At 44.8% G+C, this 20,427-nt stretch overlaps 1 protein-coding gene across 1 annotated transcript; it reads left to right on the forward strand.

Annotated features, from left to right (window-relative positions):
* Nucleotides 1-296: 296 nt before the first annotated feature.
* Nucleotides 297-20,422, forward strand: LOC311497062 (lysophosphatidic acid receptor 2-like). Its single transcript, XM_084557171.1, has 5 exons — nucleotides 297-764; nucleotides 9,856-10,338; nucleotides 11,886-12,380; nucleotides 15,113-15,372; nucleotides 18,181-20,422. Exons 2-5 carry the CDS (start codon nucleotides 10,083-10,085, stop codon nucleotides 18,268-18,270), a joined length of 1,101 nt encoding a protein of 366 aa, XP_084413297.1. The 5' UTR covers nucleotides 297-764; nucleotides 9,856-10,082; the 3' UTR covers nucleotides 18,271-20,422.
* The last annotated feature ends 5 nt before the right edge of the window (nucleotides 20,423-20,427 follow it).

Below are 20,427 nucleotides of genomic sequence, written 5' to 3' on the forward strand. Positions count from 1 at the left end.
TATCTATCTATCTATCTATCTATCTATCTATCTATCTATCTATCTATCTATTTACAGATTCTTAACTATGGTTGAGGAAAGTGTCTGCAAATCTATACTTTAGAAGGTGTAGATAAATAATTCACTTCAAACCTCATCAACCTGAATGAACAGCGTCTCTACCCTTTCTGTCAGTCACTCCCCAGCACCCTCCCATTGGCTGGTCCGCCTCCTCTTCAGCCAACGGGGGGGGGCAGCTGGGGGCGGATACCAAGCGTTCAGGTTGGCAGAGAGAGCGAGAGCGAGAGAGAGAGAGAGAGAGCACCAAGAACTCCGATCCTCCGCTCCTTTGTGAAAAAGAGCCGGCCCGAAACAGCAGCTGCAGCCAGCGGGGACTGTTGTGCCGCACCCTTTACTGCTCCTCCCGGGAACTCTCAGCACGGATCACTGCGCGCAGGTAACAGCCACTACCGGAAGCCCCAGCACAGGTGACCGAGAGACGTTTTTTTTTTCCACCGCGTGTGGCTCCGTAAAGGACAAAAAAGAAGAGACGTGGACGGATCCTCTCTAGAAACCAAAACGAAACAAAAGGCTGAGAGACTTTTTTTTTTTTAAATTTTGTTTTATGTTTTTTTTTTTATTCCTACACTTTGCCCTCGGAGGGCGGTGAAAGCGCGCAGGAGCAAAATCTCAGGTGTGACCGCACATTGTTCCTCCACTCCACTCCACTCGACGGGATCTGATCTGGATCTACTTGACGGGCGAGTTCACAGGCACAAGGAAAGGTGAGTTAAGATTCTTTCTTCACTTTTTCTTTTTTTAAAATTTGGTTCTTTTTGTTTTAAAAAATGCCTCCGGCGTGAGTTTGAAGTGTGCGCTTCTTGGAGCGGAGGCGCATGTTTACGGTGTGTGTGCGCGCTGTTCCTCGTTCCGGAGGTCGTGACTTCCATCAGCCCGCTGAGGCGTCTGCACTGTCTCAAAGCGGAGGGAGTCTTGAGCTATGCCGGCTTTGAACATGCCCCATGTTTGAGCAGTGATTCCACCTTTTAATACAACTTTATCCCTGAATTATGAGGGGAAAGCATCCCGGTCTCGTATCTGGATTCCTCCGCAGCAGACCTCTCTTTCACATAAATGGTTAACGTGATTTACAGCTCAAATTTTACAGTCCTGGGATTGTCCACTCCTGTGCAATCTCTCCCGAGGACATCATTGCCATAAAAAAAACTGCCGGGGTGAAGGTTATACGGTCCAGTCTTTGTTGACACATTGTTATTGTGTTGACTCAACTTTGTGGAGGTTTCTGCGCTTTCTGTGCTGCTGCTTTTGTGTTGAACTGACTTTCACTCCTTAAACTGCAACATAACCATTCAGGATTAGACTGTGGCTTAGTTTTCTTATCAATTTGTGAAGGTATCAGCCCATAACACAGAGAAATTGAGTTTACAGCAGAGTTAGATGAAGTTTTTTGGTGCATGATGATGAACTCTTTCACTTAAGTTCTTTCCATTTTGCCTCTCTTATAACTTATCATATAAAAACAATCCTTTTTATTTATTATCCACAAATTTGCAAATTTAACACAGCCTGATATATACAGTCTGATACAGCGACGAGGCTGTAGATGGATAGTGAAAGCAACCAAAATGTTCCTCCAGATCCTTGTTTAAAAACACACCCATGTTTGGCCAGGCCTGCTTTTATTATTTGGCGCCTGTAAAATGAAATGTCGCCCGCGGACCGCTCTCACGTTGCTCCCAATTAAGATAACGATTGTCTCGCATGTGAGGAGCACGAAATGGAGACAGACGTGATGATTGACACTGATTTGCCTAATCTGAATTCTGAAGAGCGGATGCTCTGGCGACAGTACAGGTGTCAAGATAGTTTAGTGAGTCAGCAGGAGGAGGAGGGGGGGGGGGGGGTGACAGGTGGCGGGCGGTCATCGTTGTTCATCTGCCGGAACCTGCCGTGACCTTTGCAGAGAACCGAAAGCACGTGGGTGAATTCTGATCAGATAATGGCACAAAAGGATTCAACATCAAGATCGCCCGCGTCACCGTTTCCGGAAATCTGTGCAGAACATTAGACGCTAGCCTAAACACACGACCGGAAGGTGTAATAGATTGATGGCAGCGGATAATAGAGATCTGTTAGCTGCAGACCACTTTCAGATCCTGTCACCTCTGTTCGGACATGAAAAAAAAAAAACAAGCTGCATATTGTGTGCTCTTCACACCATGTTTTCTTACACTTGGGGGGGAAAAAAATAGATTGTACAGGAAATGTGTATTTCACAGGTTTTGGTACAATCATACCTTGTGTTTAAAAGAAGAAGACATGTCTGGTAGGTCTGAAACATTGGTTTTCCTGTGTGACGAGAGCGAAAGTAACACTGTACTCTTCAGGCGCCTGTGTCCCATAATGTCAGGGTATAATCGCTATGCAGATGGAAACCCACCATTCGCATCTCATTGCTTCTCAGTAAAACACCTGGAGAGAGATGACGTTTTGTAGCCTTTCTCTACCTACACTGGAGTATTGGTTTTAGTAACTGTCTGTCTGTGTGTGTCTGTGTGTGTGTGTGGGCTGGTTTGCAAAGAAGCGCAGACTGAAGTCATGCTAAGACTGTCCTTTCAGAGCGAGAGAGGGAGAGAGAAGGAGGGAGAAGGGAGAAGGGATCTGGGTGTGGCCCCTCTGTAATGACCGGTTTGCATTGAAACTGGTGTTTACTGATTCAGCCCCGGTCCATTCACACACACAAATGTTGACACGTGACGCTCGAAAACATGCACCGTGCACAACGCGGCCCCCTTCCGAGCCACATGGACGTCTCTGAAGAAAGGACGCGCTCGAGCTGTTACGCTCGCATCCCACACACAGAGCTCAGGGTCGGGGCCGTGCAGAAAGTTTCAATGTCGGCAAGCGGTGCAGATCCCCTTTAATTATGATGGATTTATGGGAAGATGTGACTCGCAAGTAACTGGCTGGAGGCTCTGCTGATTTCCCTTTTTTACGCTTACGTTCAGATTAAATAAACGACACGTGAAGTTAGCTGTTGTTTTAAAGATTTTGGCAGCTACCCGCGTTTCCCTGTTTTCAGTGAACTGGCTTTTTGTCAGAGCCTTCAATTTCATGGGCAGTGATAAGAGAACTCTTGGCTGGAAAGTTAACTTTTCTCCTTTGCTTTAAGGTTGAATGTAATTTAAGCTAAATATTTGATCAGCTGCCTGAATGTTCTGCACTTAAATTGTGATGCAATAAACCAAACACTCAAAGCTGGAACTGTAAACACAACAACGACATATCATCCATTATTAACTTTTATGTCAACAAACCATAGGCATGTGCAGGCACGGCATTAAATCATTAGTTTGACATTTTTGGAAAATATAATGCGTAAGAAGTCGCGGCTCCTTGTTTGGATACAGACCTGCAGGCGACACCTTACGCATCCTCATACAACTTGTTCTTTTGCACTTCAGTTCAAATAATACGTCACCTGTTCACTTGTGAATTCTTCCTTTAGGCATCATTAACATTCCTCTGAAGTCATGTGTTTGGAAACCTTATGAATAGAAGTGCAGCGTTGACTAAACCTTTACCTCCGATTTGGTCTCCTCCAACTCTTCAGGGACGCGTCAGGGGCTTTATCTGTTAAATGCTCGACTGAGATCTCAAGTCGGTTGCCTGCCTTTGTCTGTGACACTGGGCGGGTGCCGTCTGTTTGCTGCTGCGGCTCAAGACGGTGTGATGAAAGCAGTCTGGTGGTGGGAGCTTTACATCCTGTGACGTCAGCTTTCCGGGTCTCGTAGAAGCGCAAGCTGGATTTTGTATAAGAAACGTCAGACTGCAGTTCAAGGTTGCTGACTAACGTTAAAAGGGTGTCAGACTGTAAAAACCGCGCCACGTACCATGTCACCCAAATAAGAGCCGCCCGCCTGGTTCTGCTGACTATGTTGACGAACACTGCAGCAGCGGTTTGGCGGCTGCCTGGGTATGCTAGCTGCATTGAGCCCGTGCTGATGGTAAACCGGGATGTTTAAATGCTAACACTGAGAGTGAGAGCAGTTGCTGCGCTGCTAATGTTCAGGGGCAGCCGAACCACGATGCTGCCAACAGTAACAGAAGTAAAGCGATGAAGTGCATGAGCAAAGCTACCTGCTCTGAGTGCTAACACATGTTAGCGGTGGCATTAATCATTTTAATGTAATGTAATTTTATATTGTGAAGCTGTGCCAGGCCAATATTTTTACATTTATCATTTGAGCAGGCACTGTTTGCTTTATCTTTCCTAAATTATATAATATATTTACATATATACACTAAACAGGCATAACATTATGACCACTGAATGGAGAAGTAAATAACATTGACCATCTTGTGACAATTCAATGTTCTGCTGGGAAACTTTTGGACCTTAGACATGTAGCTAGACTAGACCAGGCACCCCCACCCTACAGCAATGACACTCCTTGATGGCAGCAGCCATCCCCAGCAGGATACAGCCTGACACAGACACACACACACAAAAACAGTTTAGGAACAACTCAAGAAATCATGAAGAACAGCACAAGGTGTTGACCTGGCCTCCAAATCCACTAGATCCCAAACTGATCAAGTATCTGTGGGATGATCCACAGAGGCCCCTCCCCTCAACCTATAGGACTCAAAGGCCCCCCACTAACAGCATCCTGTTGCCAGACACCACAGGACATCCTCAGAAGGCTCGTGTCCATTCAAAACAGTTTTGGAGGCACAAGGGAGACCTGCACAATATTAGGCCATAATCTTATGCCTGATCTGTGTATATTTGCATTATTATGTATTGAGCGTCTGTGGCCACCTTTGTGAAGGTTGTGCTAACATAAACGGATATCTGGTTATGAGTGAAATATAGAAGTTGTCATCAGATGTTAGGCAGAGATAGCTGCTGATGGAAACCAGCCACCTACCACAGGATCATCAAACCGATGAAACCGTATTTACAGGAAATGCAATGTCTTGTTCATCTAATATGCACGGAGACAGAAGGATAACAGTCATTTTTTGTTGTTGCATAACAAGCTGCAGGAGACAGGTGGCACGCCTCCAGCTCCTGTTACCTGCCGGTTATTGACTCCAGACATGGATATGACAAAAGGCCAGTTGTCGCCCGACTTTAATGAAACATCAGTAGTTTGTTTTGCTGGCATTGAAGGTTTTTACCAAGTCAACCAAGACTGAAATGTCTAAGATCGCCACATTAAAGGCTGTTACATTCTCCACGAGAAGCGAGTCGTTTGGGAGTTCTCGCAGCTTGTTCTCGACACACCAACCGGGGAGAACTTATTTCTTTCTATTTCTCATGTGGTGTACGATTACTATTTTGTGATTGGTCAGAAATTGGATTTGGGCGTGGTTAATGCGGAGATGCTAGTGGCCACTCTGTGAGCTCCCAGATGCTAATATACGCAGCGTGACCACTAATCTCTCTTGGGCGGAGATCGGCAAACTGCGTGTGGGTGCATGCTGAAGAAACGGCGGCCACGTTTGGACGCGGTCGCCAAAACGACCGGCCGACATCCGAAAAATAGTAAGAAAAGTGCCTCTCGTCGCCCGTCTCCTGCATCTCCCACAATCCTTAGCGCGTGTGATGTATGCTTCAGTGGGAGGGCCCTATGAGGACTTCCCCAAAATTTCTTGTGAAGTATAAATTACCTGGCCACTACTTGTTCTCGCAGCCCTAGGAAAGAGAACTAATTTCTCGCTGAGTAACAAGCTTAAGAAATGCTTGGTGAATATTTAACACGTCTAAACCAATCAGTTGCACAACTAATCTAATGAAACAAAGTTGGTTTGAGAACGCCGGGCACCAAATTACAGCAATTGGCAAAATTTAACGATGGACATTTTTCATGTTTGCTGCCCTGAACACATTCGGATCATACGATTCATCACAAACTAGACGAATGCTACAGTTCTTGAGGTTCATTACTAGCGCGACGCAGGTGCACGCCAAGATGAGAGAAGGAATGCGCTGATCTGATTGAACTGGATCAGGTTTAGCGTAGATAGTAATGCTTGTCTGCAGATCGTCTGGGCCGGATATGGATGCTTGGTCAGTGTCACCAACTGAAACTGAAACATTTAAAACGAGAAATGACTCGGCTGCGAGTTTCATTCTGGCCAAACACAAATTCATCCGCCATGGCTTCTTCTGGACCTCGATCCCTCCGGCACCACGTTTTTGATCTTTGGCCTATTCACTTTCAACAATACTGTACACATACGCTCTCATGCACCCATCGACACACTGGTACTCCCGCTCAGATCTCATTGTTGGTTGGTTTTTGACTTTATTCAGATAAACTGGTTAACCTTTACGTTTAGACCGCGTCACTCTGGTTTTTTGTCACGGCTTATGAGCCAGGTCATGACAGCTGCAAACTCAAAAAGGCAAAGCAATCAGCCCGGAGTTCAAATTGCAATCCTATACCAGTGTCAAACCCAGGAAGGATAGTTTTTTTTAAAATGACTAATGTATGCCATGCACGTGTCTCTCTTCTCACTTAAAACTTGTGCAACTCAACCTCTTACAGTTCTGTTGCCGGTGTTGCATACGAAGCAGTGGTTGTCTGATATGAATAAAAAAGGAAGTGATTATTGTGATTATTCGAGGCCTAAACTACAGTGCATTCTCCAGACAGAGAGCAGAAATGAAAGACAACCTAAGTAACCGTCACTTCCTCTCAGCTCACTACCCTTCAGACACGCAGAAACTCGACGAGTATGTTAATGTCGCTTATCATTGCGTTAATGTTCACCCAGGATTGTGTTGCTTCTCACCACATTCTCTCACTGCCGACATGTTCCACGTTGCCGCCTTAATCAAACCCTTTTCTTGCACTTGTGTCTCATCCGTAATTTTGTTCTCGTGCCTTTTTTTTTTTTTTTTTTTTTTGCAAGTTCTTCCCCTTTCCACATTTTTCTGTTTTTGATTTGGCATTTCTTTCCACACACCCTTGGTAGGAGAGTGGGTCACTGAGGTTCCCTCCCTGTCTCTGTGCGAGTGTGTGTGTGAGTGTGTGTCGTGCATGTTTGGATTGAGATTGAGTTACATAGCTGGATTGTGTAATTCTGAGGTGTGCCTCTTTCTGCAGGGAGCTGCTCGGCCGTTTCCATTGTTGAGCGAGCTCAGCTTGGAGCTGGCGGAGCTGTAGTGTCGTGGTGCTGCGCTGACTTTCATAGGAGAAAGGGAGAACGTATGAGGGAGTGTTGTTGACTCTAAACGCGCCATGCAGCCCATGCAAGTTTACTGGTAATAAAGGATTAAAGCCAGTTGTTGTTGGCTGTGGTTGTGCAGTGCATTAAGGGGAGGTTTGAGTTTTTTTTTCCTCCCCTCTGAGCTGTGGTTGGTCCTAATTACAGCGTCACAGTCATAAAGCTTTGCTAGTTCCTGTTGTGACATGTCAGGCTGTATAGCTGATAGTTGGCGATGCAGTTGGAACTTGGTAATGGAAAAGGCTGCTGATCAAGATTTTCTGGCTTATGGACATGTAAATTCTTTAACGCGTCTGTTTTGTAAATGTAAAGTGCAACATGTTCAAAGAAAGTCCGAACACTTCTCAACAGGCAGTTTTGTTTCATTCATAACCTTAACGGTGGTGGAGTGGTTGCACTCTCGCCTCGCAAGTTCCTCGTTTCAAACTTGCCGGCAGGCTGGGACCAGGACGCACCGAGATCGCATTTGAGGGATCCGATTTCTGACCACATTTTGGAGGTGGTCTGGGTCGCATTCCTTTGGTAGTGTTAACGCAATGCGTCCTGAGTCCCATCAAGGGCGTGACCAGGACATTAAGATCGGATTAACATTTGATCTGGGCGTTCCGGACACCCTCAGGAGAGCGCATTGAGATGAGATCGCATTTGAGAGAGCTGATCTCTGACCACATTGGAAGCGGTCCTGGGTCTCTTTCTTTTGGCAGTTTGAACGCGGTGCGACCTGAGTCCTGCTCCTTCTTTCGGCAGAGTTTTGCCTCATTCATTCAGAAAAAAAACACACGGCCATTATAAATGATCGCCTGGAAAGATAAAAAACACAATAAGTGATGTCGGTTCATTAGTAATGAGAGCCTTTTAAAATATAATGTCATTGTGGCTTTCACTAACTGAAGAATAAATAAATCCAAGTGGAAATTAACAAATTAAAGTATTTAATATGAGTACACGGCTGTGATTCTGTGTTAATGATTGATGCTGTCATGTTGACGTATGACGAGCCGTGTGTGGTCAACTTAAGTATTTCCTCAATCACTGGTGTCTTCATTTGACTTTATTACCAGAGATTATGGAAACTTCCAGGGGTGGAGTATGGAGTTTAGTGCAGGTCTAACTAACATCAGAGTGTAGATCAGTAAAAGTCACGATGCACACATAAAACAACGTTCTCTGTTCTCGGTTCTGGAGCAGCGGTAGAGATGCATTAGAGACAGCAACTGTTAAAATATTCTTCTGCGCCTCCCGGATGAGCGTCAGGGTTTGTTTGCATACGGAGCCGAAACTGAGATCGTATCTGGGGACGCATGTTTAACGCCTGGTCTGAACACACGCACCCGAAGCTGGTCTCTTGTGATCGGATATCTCAGATCAGATCTTAACGCTGGGTCTGAACAGGCCCTCTGTGGACCTATGTGTTGCTGTTTGCATCTGTCTTTTAAGGAAAGTCAATTTGCAGAACATTGCACCTCCTCCGCCACATCAAAGGGGTGAAGTAGAACGATTAAAAGTGCGGATGAACAGAAACCCCAAAAGGATAACGATGTCTTAGACTTCTTTGTTTTGCCTTCATGTGTCAAAAACGACAACAACAAAAAGACTAAATGGCTAAAATTTTGTCCTGCATTTATTTGTGTTGGTCATAATTAGGGATGCACCGAAATGAAAATTCTTGGCCGAAACAGAAAACCGAAAATGGAGAACCCAAGGCCGGAAACCGAAACACAGAAAGAAATTATTATGATAATTATTAGTACAATTGCATTTATGGCTATGACTGCTACTCACTCCCTCACTAAAAATCAAGGGATTGCAATTGCATACATTAATAGTAATGTTTCAAAGAATAAATCAATTACAAAATTATGAAAATGTTAAATATTTATTTAATATTCGGTGCATCCCTAGTCATAATGTAATGGTATTTGGTCATCAAAATGCAGTTAAATCTGACTTAGCAGCTCATTTTTGTTCAATTCATTTAAAAACACAGGATATGTTCTTTGTTTTATTTGCCCACTTTTACTCTTTACTGTTAATTGTCATTATCAATTCATCTAGATGTTATTTTCCATGATTTCCATCCACAAAACCTTAGAAAAGTCTAAGTGTCCTTTCCAAGATGGCACCAATTCTCTTAATTTTGTGGGCGCACCGGGGTAAAAAAAAAAAAAGCTGATGAAAATCTGATCTTTTTCTTGCTGTGCTCGTTGTTTTATCTCGGAGGTGGTTGCGGCATTTGTCGGTGCATGCCGTGTTAAAATCAGACAACGTGAAAAAAGTGAAAGTTGTACTGGATGATCCGACAAAGAATGCTTCACTTCTAATTATCATAACTAGTTGTGCAGGTAGTTCCTTGAAAGAAGTTCCTGGTACTGTGTGTGGTATTGCTGCTTAAATTGTTCATACCACCTCCTATGTCTTCTTGCGGCGCAGTCATTGCTAACGCTAATAGCGAGGAGCTGCTGCCTGCCTGGTAGTGGAGGAAGTACTTTTCATAAAACCTTTTCTGATTGATCTCAGGCCCTGTTCAGACCTGGCATCACCCACATAGATTCTGGATTAAAGTCCATCCTAATGTTTGCTGCCTCACACTAATCTTTTTTTTTTTTTCCACAGGCTGAAGACGTGTGCTCCAGACGCCCGTGTAGCAGAGGCTCCGGTCTCCAAACTGGACCCCTCCCCCCCTCCGTCCACACCTGTCCATCTGATGGCATGCTGATTTGCAACCCACCAAAGTGGGCGAGTCTGAATGGTGCCCTAGACCTTCCCCTCTGCTTCCCGTCTGCAGTGCTGCCCTCCTCTCCAGCTTTTCTCTGATCCCACGTCCACCCCAAGACCTCACCATGGATACGGACACCGTGGACAGTCCGGGGTGCTACTTCAACAAAACTGTCAAATTTTTCTACAATAACAGTGGCAAGAAAATCGATGACGAATGGGGCCGTCGTGACTACGTGATCGTCACTCTGGGCATGACGGTTTGCTTCATTGTTATTTTTTCCAACCTTTTGGTCATAGCGGCCATTTTGAAAAACAGACGCTTTCACTTTCCCATCTACTACCTGTTGGGTAATCTGGCTTTGGCGGACCTCTTCTCAGGTAACTGTTGTTTGACTTTAATTGCTTATACTATACTTAGTAGAGTTCATTATAGGAAAACATAGCAAACCCAGGCTGAATTTAAATGGAGATATAGTCATATGACGTTTCGTTGCTTTTCTTAACTCCCTAGCCTCCCAGCTAATAGCATCTCTCTCGGTTTTTCCTTTTGCATGATGAATACATGAATACTGCCCCCTGCTGGTATGGAGAGTAACTCCATTGCACACCGGTATAAGAGGTCTGTGCCATCTGGCCCGTTGGCTGTTGTCTTTGTGGCGTGTTCAAGTGTAATTTATTGGTTCACACACAGGCGACATCACAGTTGGTTCTTTGATGATGGTTTGGCATTTATAGTTAGCTAGCGTCACGTTTTTTTGTTATGTTTTTTAGCACGAAATCAACAGAATCGGCTAATCCACGTCAGCTGCCTTTTAACAGAATTTAGACATGTAGCTTTAGTAAAGACTGCGGCTCCACTAGTGGAACAATAAAACGTGCTGTTGATTGTGAAGCTTCATAACTAGCTATTTTATCGGACCATTGGCTCGGTCGAGAGGTTTGTTGATAAAGGGGAAATTGCTCTCTTTTCTGCTATAAAGTTCAAATTGATTGACAATTATGCAAGTTTTAAAGCAAGCATGAATGTTATTGTGAGTCCATGTTTAACTCTGTCTTAATTGAAGTGTTAAATGTCTAAAGTACAATACACACACACACACTTCGGCTTGAAACCCGTGGCACTCACTGAGGTAGTGTTAGTCGGTGTGCAGTGGATAGATTATGCTGAGCATGAGTAGAAATGTGATGAATTTTCTTGTGAATGAAATTTACTGGATTCTGGCGAATCTGCTTTCAAAACTGGATTCAAAAAAGCGGTTTCATCCCTACCATCTCTGCTTCTTACTGTGGACTGGAAGAGATCTATCCACTCGACTAAACTCTTTAAAGCAGATCAAACATGTTTCATAAAAGGACAATGACAAGCGTCTCCTCGCAGTCATTCTGGATTTCCTGTAGATGTAGATTTCCTGTAAACAGATGTTGACAGTCTTTTCTTTGCCCTGAGAATGACTTTGAACGGGTGGAACAGGCCTGCGTGTTTTATTCTATGCTAATAGACTGATGTGCCTGAGATAAGACAGCTTTTCAAAAAGCCGGCGCAGCTGTCCTTTGTCGACTTAGAGCTGCTGACTGAAACCACGAGGAGAATAGGGGAGCAACATAAAGTGGAGACAGACGACGGAGTTACAAAAATAAATGGATTATTTCATATATTAAAAAAAAAAAGACAATGAAAGAGGAAATGAAACATGATGAGCCCCTGCAGCTGAAGTGCAATATCCTGACTTTTTGAGTTTAGCATGTGCTGATATAATAGACAGCAAGGAGCTAATCATTTGTTTATTGCATTTAAACATGACATGAAACAGAAATTCAGGGGTTTGTGTCACAGCCTTGGTCAGATTTTCAAGTTGGCATTATTCTACATTTGCTTTAAGTTTTGCCACAATCCCTTGCTCAATCCATACCTTTCTTCTCCCTAGGTGTTTCCTACCTCCACATGATGTTTCACACTGGTCCCTGGACCATTAAGCTGTCTAAATACCAGTGGTTTGTGCGCCAGGGGCTGATCGACACCAGCCTGACGGCCTCGGTCCTCAACCTCCTGGCCGTGGCCGTGGAGCGCCACCAGACCATCTTCACCATGCAGCTGCACAGTAAGATGAGCACGCGGAGGGTTTTCGTCATCATCGTGTTCATATGGCTGGTGGCGATAGTCATGGGCCTGGTTCCCACCATGGGCTGGCACTGCCTGTGTGACCTAGAACACTGCTCCACCATGGCGCCGCTGTACAGCCGCAGCTACCTGATATTCTGGGCCCTTCTCAACTTGCTGACCTTCTTCATCATGTTGGCCGTCTACACCCGGATCTTCCTCTACGTGAGGCACAAGAGCAGGCAGATGTTAGAGCACACGTCCCATATGAGACACAAAGAGACGGTGTTTAACCTGATGAAGACTGTCTCCATGATTCTGGGTGAGGATTAACACACAGATTAACACTAAAGAAACCTGCAGTATATTATGAATAGTCCAGTTGTGACTCATCAGAGAATGGACATGGTCCTTCTGAGGCTGTGCTGTGGTGTCTGGCAACAGAATATTGTTAGTGGTGGGCCTTGGGGTTCAATAGGTTGAGGGGAGGGGCCTCTGTGGATCATCCCACAGATACTTGATCAGTTTGGGATCTAGTGAATTTGAGTATTGAATTGTCTACAGTCGTTCGTTCCCGACGTTGGTTGAATGGGCGATTCCAGCTTGCAACTTTCATTCAAACAAAGTCACTCTGGACATTTTGCTTCCCAGGGTCCTGCCTAATTGCACATAGTCATGGCATAGTTGCGCATCTTTGGGTGTAAAGCCTCTATTGATGTATTTGTTTAAAGTGCTGTTTATAATGTCTGAGTGATGACTGAATCATTGGTTACAACTGGAAGGGAGTTTCTTGTCCATCCTTTTCAATTCATTATCAATCTCCCATGAACCATGCATCACCTAGTATCATGTCCTCTTGTTTGGATTATATGCTCTATCTGTGAATTTATCTGCTGCTTTCACCACCTCCTCCTCCTCCTCCTCCTCCTCCTCCTCATTCTCCTTCCCTTCTGTCCCACCTCTCTCTCTTTTTCTGCCTCACTGCCCGGCCAGCCTCAATCAGATGCATCCCCCCCAACGGAGTCGAGTCTTGCTTAACCATCTCTTCCTGTAAAAAGGGAGTTGTTTTCCTTGCCAGACTCTGGGTCCCGTAAAGGGTCTCGATTTTGATTTGGATAATAAAATTGAATTTACCCGCATGCAACCAAAACACACTCAGACTTCAGTCTTCTTTAGTTTTTGACTCTGTACTATTGAATTTTCGCAAATTTGTTGGTCTTGGACTGAAATCCAGCTATAGGACAGAATCAGAATCGGATTTAGTTCCACGTATGTTCTCAAGGAATACACGGAATTTGTTGTGTGTGTTAGTACGATAAACGTAAGCCTGGAAAATCGAACAATACAAGAAATTGGAGTTGACTGATAGGCATAGGCTTACATTTAACGTTACTGCTTTGTGTGTATCATCACAATGGGGACCAACACCTGATGTGAGCCTTAGGAAAGCCGGACTCCTATAAAGATGCATTCACTGAACGGATTGGGCACATGGGTATCCAGCACAAGACCTAAATGAACTGTGACGAAACTGAAAACTGTAGTGAGGGTTAGCATCCCTGATAGGGAATGCCTGCAGATGGGGACGCCCCCGAAAAGGTGCGATTGTGAAACTTTTAGCCGCGATATGACGACCGCAAAGCAAGGATTTCACACCCATGCGTAATTAATGAATGAATGTTGAACAAATATTGGGCGGTAAAGAGGGAATTTGATGCGTAATTGGCTTCGTCACTTAGTCACCAAGTGATCCGACGCACCACTCTTCCACCATGCTATGCCGTATTAACGTTTTAGCTGTTAGCCTTTCGTTAGACAAGATCTAGGAAAATTATAGATGTAGGTTATTCAACATTTTTCAGTTTGTGCACCTTTAAGAAGGACCTTGACTAGAGAACTGTGTTTACTGTAAACTCTTAGGTAATCCTGCAGCAGGAAGCACCAAAACCCTCTACGTGATTTTACAAGTTGTTTCAGAGAAACGTCCGGCCGTCTTTTTCGGAGAATCAAATGACACCAGCCTTTTTTTTTAACCCTGCTCACAAGAAGCCATGCGGGCTTGTCTGTACTCGCGTTAAACCACACTTTACCTCCCACCCACCTCCACCTCCACACACACACACACTTGCACACGTTCACTCCTTTCATTCTCTCAGCGACTCCTCTTGTTTTTCAGCCGAGCTACCCATGCTCCCTCTGCCCTCGTTCCCAGCCTCCCCTGCGCTTGCTCACGCATTTTGAATGTTCGATTAAATTCCTCAAAATTAAAAAAAAAAAAAGAAGAAAAAATGTTACACGTCTTTCTCCCCGTCGCTCAGCAGCCAGGATTCGACGGCTCTGGCATGTGCGGAGAGTGAAGAAAGCCCTGAGCATGCCCTGACAGGGAGCTGCATAGTTCAGTTACTGTGACAGAAAACAGCTTCACCCCTGCCCGTATGACTCCACTGAGGGTGTGTGTGTGCGCGCATACGTGTGTGTGTGTGCGTGTTTGGGGTTTTAACCTTGAGAATGACGACAGTTTTCACAGAGCTGGTCACATTTTGACACTTTCTACCCGTCTTCAAATTGCAAATCTTTTCCAGTGACGGTTCACATGCAGATCAAAGGTTAAGCACGCGGCGGTGACATTTGAGGCTGTGGTAACGTTTCTGGTGGAATGCACCATACGATACGCTGCGTGTTCTGAAGCGCGTTTCCTCGTCTCTTCTGCTTTCTGCAGCTCGCCCGCGCCGTGCACGTATTACGGCCGCAGATGTGTGTACACAGTGAATACCTGAGCCGCCTCATCCGGTGTTATGATAATGAAACGTGATCATACAGACTAAACCCGCGGCGCATACTGACATGCTAAGTATCGGTGCGTGCGCGTGCATTGTCTGCAGAGGAATTTACAGCGCATTCCCCTTCGCCCTTAGATAGCCCCTTCTTTGCATTCTTCACAGCTTTTTCCTCTGAGTAACTCCTTTATCTGCAGCTTTTCTCGTCAGCGTCCGCTGTTATTTCAAGTCTACTTGTGACCTCATGTGACCTTGACCTCCCTCTGCCCCTCTCCAGGCTTGTTTGTGCTCTGCTGGACGCCCGGCCTGGTCGTGCTGCTGCTCGACGGCGTGGACTGCAGCTCATGTGAGGTGCTGCGCTACGAGAAGTACTGCCTGGTGCTGGCCGAGTGCAACTCCTTCGTCAACCCCATCATCTACTCCTTCAGGGACAAGGACATGAGGAGGACCTTCAAGGAGATCCTGTGCTGCATGTTCCGGCGGGGCAGCGGCGACACGGGCATCTCCGAGGTTCACTTTAACACCCTGGAGCAAGAGGTACTGTCCGAGAGCAACGGAGCCGATGAGAGCACTTACGAAAAAGGCAACCACTCGCACTAAGGACTGTTCGTGACATTAAACCGCTGACTGTAGACAGATGATGACAATGTGTTACCCACGTACAGTAGGACCATATCAATCATCGGTTTAGTCAGTCTTGCGTAACTCAATGCTAATTCGTTTTTTTTTTAATTAACTACCCAGATTCAATCAGGTAACACCCTAAATTTAAAAAGAAATATTACTTCAGATTAATATTTTTACATCTGCAGAACATTTTGTCGAATCTCAGTGTTCGGCTGTCCCACCTCCAGCTTTTACTCTTCACCCTTTGTCCCCAGCAGCAGTCACACTCCCCGCCAGCACCAGATATCGTGCCGGGCAGAGCATTTAGCTGCTAAAGAGCCGCATAGATCTCATTCACCACATTCATCAGGTCGACAAGACCCCAAACGAACGTTGCCGGCTGACAGCCGGATGTAAATAATAAACAGTTATCCGTCTTGACTTAAGTACTCCAAACTATTTTACCTTACTCACGAGTAGCCAAAAATATCTCTAAAGTGACTGCATTCTTCGTTTTATCCCTTCATCCCTGTTCATTTTTGAGCCGAGGAGTTAATTCTCACCAGAATCCGGCTAAGGATACGTTTAAACTGCTTGATGAACATAGAATATAAAAAAAAAAAAATGATTGCAATGATAAGTTGTTACCATAATCTTCAAAACTGACCAATCTTCCAGTGCCAGTATGATGTGTTGTTGTGCTGTGATTGTTGTTTTGTTTTTTTTTCCTCTTCATTTCCTGCTTGATCAAATATAATCTAACATGCTCTCTGTAAATTCTCAGTATGTGTACGTGATGGACTGTGTTGAATCTGAAACTTCAATCTGTGCTGACAGCTGCAAAAAAAAAAAAAGAAAAGGGAAAAAAAGAAGGTCTCAACTGTTGACAATTTGATGCCTGTTCCTTTCAGCTGACGGCACTGATTGAAGCACGAGCGCACGCAGAATTAACTAGTCTCTGTTGCGAAAAGCCGCTTGGCGCTGCAGCGAGTGCAGAGCGCGCACACAGAGAGTTCCTGCTGAGGTCCAAGATACTCAACTCGTGCAAAGCGGCGTCGCAGGGGCCTGGTGTTTCCTGCCGACATCCTTTCTCAGACATTTTAATTCGTATCGAAATCTGAAGACGACAGTAGCGCAGACTGAGCGGTGACACGGTTGTGTGCATGTAGGGAAATTAACATGAACATTAATCCAGTAATAACAGAGTTTGCATACTTAAATGAAGCAGGCCGCTCTTTTTAGTTTTAACTTCCAGGGTCGTTGGTGCAGACCTGTGTCTTTTTTTTTTTATTTTGAATAATAATACGGTACTTTTTTTTGTGTGTGTGTTTCACAAACAAATCTGCACCTCGATGCAGGACCTGCTTGACGTGAATGCAAACCGTTTCTGTTTAGCTGCAACCTGCAACCTTGTCGAATGTGAGCTAATTTTAGGGATTAAAAGCCGATGTGTGTCCACACATTTTCTGTTACTGTAAAGCTGTCTTTGTGATGCATCCAGTGTTGGATTACGTCACAGTGCTATGTGTCGTGTTGTGGCCTTTCAGTATTCCTGCTCTGTCTAAATCTGGTCGATGGTAATTAAAAAGCAGGTAACGCCTGATCATTCGCACATAATTAAGGAACGCAAGCACGTCCGAGCCGAGATGTCAGACTTTTTCCACGAGACGCCGTGAAGCGGAACATCTGGGAGTGTCTTTGATGACATTCCTCCGTTCCCATAAAACAAGGCCTTAATGACCACACCGCCTCCAGCTGTAAACAGGTTGTGTTTCGGAATTACCCGAATGCCCGGAACGACCCTGTCGCCACACGCAGTCGGCGCTCGTCGGCTTACACTGGCCGAAACATTTCTGCGTCCTCGGCGCAGTTTTGCCGATGCGTGTGCTCGCTCAGTTAAACCGGTCCAGATGTTTGCCGGCGGTTAGAGTGGGTCGTGCAGCTTGCCGCATTTCCTCTGACTTGTCACTCTGGCATGTGTGTATGTTGGAGGCATGCACTCCCTCGCTCTCTCTCTCTCTCTCTGTCTCACACACACACACACACACACAGGAAGCGCTGTCACAGCTGTGAGATGTTACGTGTGCGGGGAAATATTGTTTTTCGTGACATTGAGATCAGAAGGGGAGGCCTGAGGGAAAGGAAGACGGAGCTGGACAGATTTGCATTTGTCCCGGCTGTGTGTTGATAGTGAAATATGCAGCAAGGCGACTGAGAGACCGTCTTGGACAATAGCAGTCATTAACTGCAGGGACTCCTTTACAACAAAAAAAAAAAAAAGGGATGTCAGTATATTCCAAATATATTCTTTGTCTTCAGATAAATCAACATGTTAACACTTTATTTTCTTATCATCCTGTTGGTGTTCGTAATTCAGATACGTTTTCATATTATCTTGGGTTTATTTTTGTACCAAACGTTGTGTTTCGACTAGTGTGAATAAATGCACTGTCTGTCTGTACACGTGTGATTTGTTTGGTGGTGTCTCTGTCTGCCTGTGTCGTCTGCTTCCTGTCGTGCTAACCCGTTAAATTAGGGACGTGGTGAACTTCACTGTGCTTTCTCTTGGGGTGTTTCACTCTTTTTGTAGTTAGACTGGATGTAACTAACACATCTTATCTTCTTTTTTTTTTCTTATCCCCCCCCTCCTCTTTCTGCTCCACCTAACCCTTTCCTCCTTCTCCTCTCCATGTTCCTTTCCTCATTTCACCTCTCGCCTCATGCTCTGTCTCTCTCTAGACCTTTAAGTCTCGCTCGGCCAAGGCCATAGAGAGGAGCAACGGGTTGCCTCTCATCCAGGAGGCCACCGATGACGCCCCGGCCCCTTAGGAACACTGGGACTAAACTATGTCGGTGTTCGATGCGCTCAAGACTTAACACAGGGCTGGCAACTGAAACCTACCTACCGACCTGTGTCCGTGCACACAAAACGAGCCTCGAGGGGCCTTCTCTGCAGCAGACTGTTGTGGCAGGAGTAAAGAAAAGGGATTCGTTTCAGGTGGATTTCGACCTCTGCTCTCGGTGGACGACACTGACAACAGAAAATTAATCTTTTTTCCTTTAAAACGGAAGCTCTCCATCATCGGACTTCAGCCGACGTGACCCCCCGCACCCCTCCGAACCCGACGCGGGGGGACGTCGGAGAGAGAGCACGCTTCCTGCGGAGACGCAAATGACTTTTCCCCGAAGAGACGCCGACGGAAAAGTAACACCTGCGACCAGCATTGATGGAAGGAACCACTGAACAGTTGTAGACAACATGTTTGTGCAGGTACAGTCAGTTGCCAGTTTGTTAGGTACAAGTACTTTGAAATATATAGTCTTACAAAAAAAAAAGAGTTTAATAATGAATCTTCCTTCTCAAAAGGCCTTAAATGTTTTTTTTTTTTAGTTGAAATGAATTTGGACGGTGTTGATACCGATCATTGTTTTAGTCTGTACCCACACTGATGGAAATGAGGTGGACGAAATAAGAGAAACAACCCCTCCCTCCCTCCCTCCCTAAAACTGTTCCCACAAAAGCTGAATATTAACCGCCCCCCCCCCCCCCCCCCTCCACAAAGGAGAGGGTTTAGTGAAGAACTGTCAGATTAGCCTGCATTAGCTTTAGCTAGCTCTGCCTAACAGAGTGGCTACCAAGTGTACATGGAAAAACTATAAATATGTCGTCAAACAGTTTCCCATCACAAGATGAGGCTGAAGGCAAACGGCAAACAAATTTTAATTAATGGATTTGTCATTTGTGGTTAATAAACTGCTCTTGTTAGTCTTTACTGATCACCTGTAGGTTGTTATAAGGCTGCCGCTCAGGTTGCCAGGTTGTGCAACTTTCCCAGTGTTTTAACTGTCTGTTAAATTCACACAGGATGGATGCATTGATTGGTCACTTGCAGAGCTGCAAATACGTCCCATTGACTCGAAGCCATCAACGATGGTCGCTTCCTTTTTACCTTTTTAACGCTGTAAACCACCGCCTTTTAGAACTTACTTAATTTATTGGTTAATTTAATTTCACAGTTATAAACGAATTAAACGGATGAGCTGATGGATGACGTCGATTTTTTATTTTTTTTTGTCAGGGATGCGCTGCAGCAAATGCAGATGCGTTCTTCTTTTTAATTAGATGTTAGCAACTCAGAACGGAAGCGAAAAAGAGCTAATCAGAGCAAAGAGGACGACCTCAGACTGAGAGGACGGTTCACAACCAGGCAACCACAAAAAAAGAATGAACTGAATGGCCTGTCATTGATCTAAAAGCATAAATGAATTAAGCACAGTTGCAGTGGATAACCCTGTTTTTAAATGTTATTTAAAATGTTTTCAGAAAGCCACCTCCATTTTTTTCCTCCAGGACAAAACTGAATATTGCAGTACCCATTTTTTTTTATTTTTTATGTACATCTTACCACTCATGGTGTTGTTTTTTTTTTTTTTTTTTTAAGTTTTCAATATGAGCGTGGCCACGCTGTCCTGTAATTTAAAGGTGTCGTCTGTGAGTCTGGAGCCTCTGGTGTGGCTGCTGCACAGTCCGCTATAAGCTGCTCCTTCCTCTAGGCTCTTTTTTAGTGATTTATATTTTTATTGTTATTATTTTATTTTTTTATTACAGCGTGTGCTGCTTTTTCGTTTGCGTCACGTAGCATGTCTCGTGTGTGTGTGAGACCGGCACTCAGTGTCCCTGTAAATGGTGTAAACTTTATTTATGATCATGTTTGAACAGCGTTCAGTGCAGTTAAGCCGATCTGTTTAAGTCACTTTAAGGCATCTAAAAAAAAAAAAACAACAACCACCACCCAGACATAAAGGGAAATCAAGCTTTTTGTTTTTTATTTTTAGCACAGTGCAGCTGATTTATCATGAGTGAAACTGACACCAGAATGTTAAGAGGAAGGAGCTTTGATGAGTGTAACACCGTGTTTTGTGTCTCAGTCGTGATAATCTACTCTGTGGCTTTATTAAAAACGTCCATGCATGTCTCTGACTGGT

Source organism: Chelon labrosus (genome assembly GCF_963514085.1).
Source record: "Chelon labrosus genome assembly, chromosome: 2".
Lineage (NCBI taxonomy): Eukaryota > Metazoa > Chordata > Actinopteri > Mugiliformes > Mugilidae > Chelon > Chelon labrosus.

What these genes read in the sequence shown, in the direction of transcription:
- LOC311497062 (XM_084557171.1), top strand. Translation starts at nt 10,083, where the DNA reads ATGGATACGGACACCGTGGACAGTCCGGGGTGCTACTTCAACAAAACT. An exon ending in GACTGTCTCCATGATTCTGG is followed by an intron (nt 12,381 to 15,112) that starts GTGAGGATTAAC and finishes GCCCCTCTCCAG; the next exon opens with GCTTGTTTGTGCTCTGCTGG. An exon ending in TTAACACCCTGGAGCAAGAG is followed by an intron (nt 15,373 to 18,180) that starts GTACTGTCCGAG and finishes GTCTCTCTCTAG; the next exon opens with ACCTTTAAGTCTCGCTCGGC.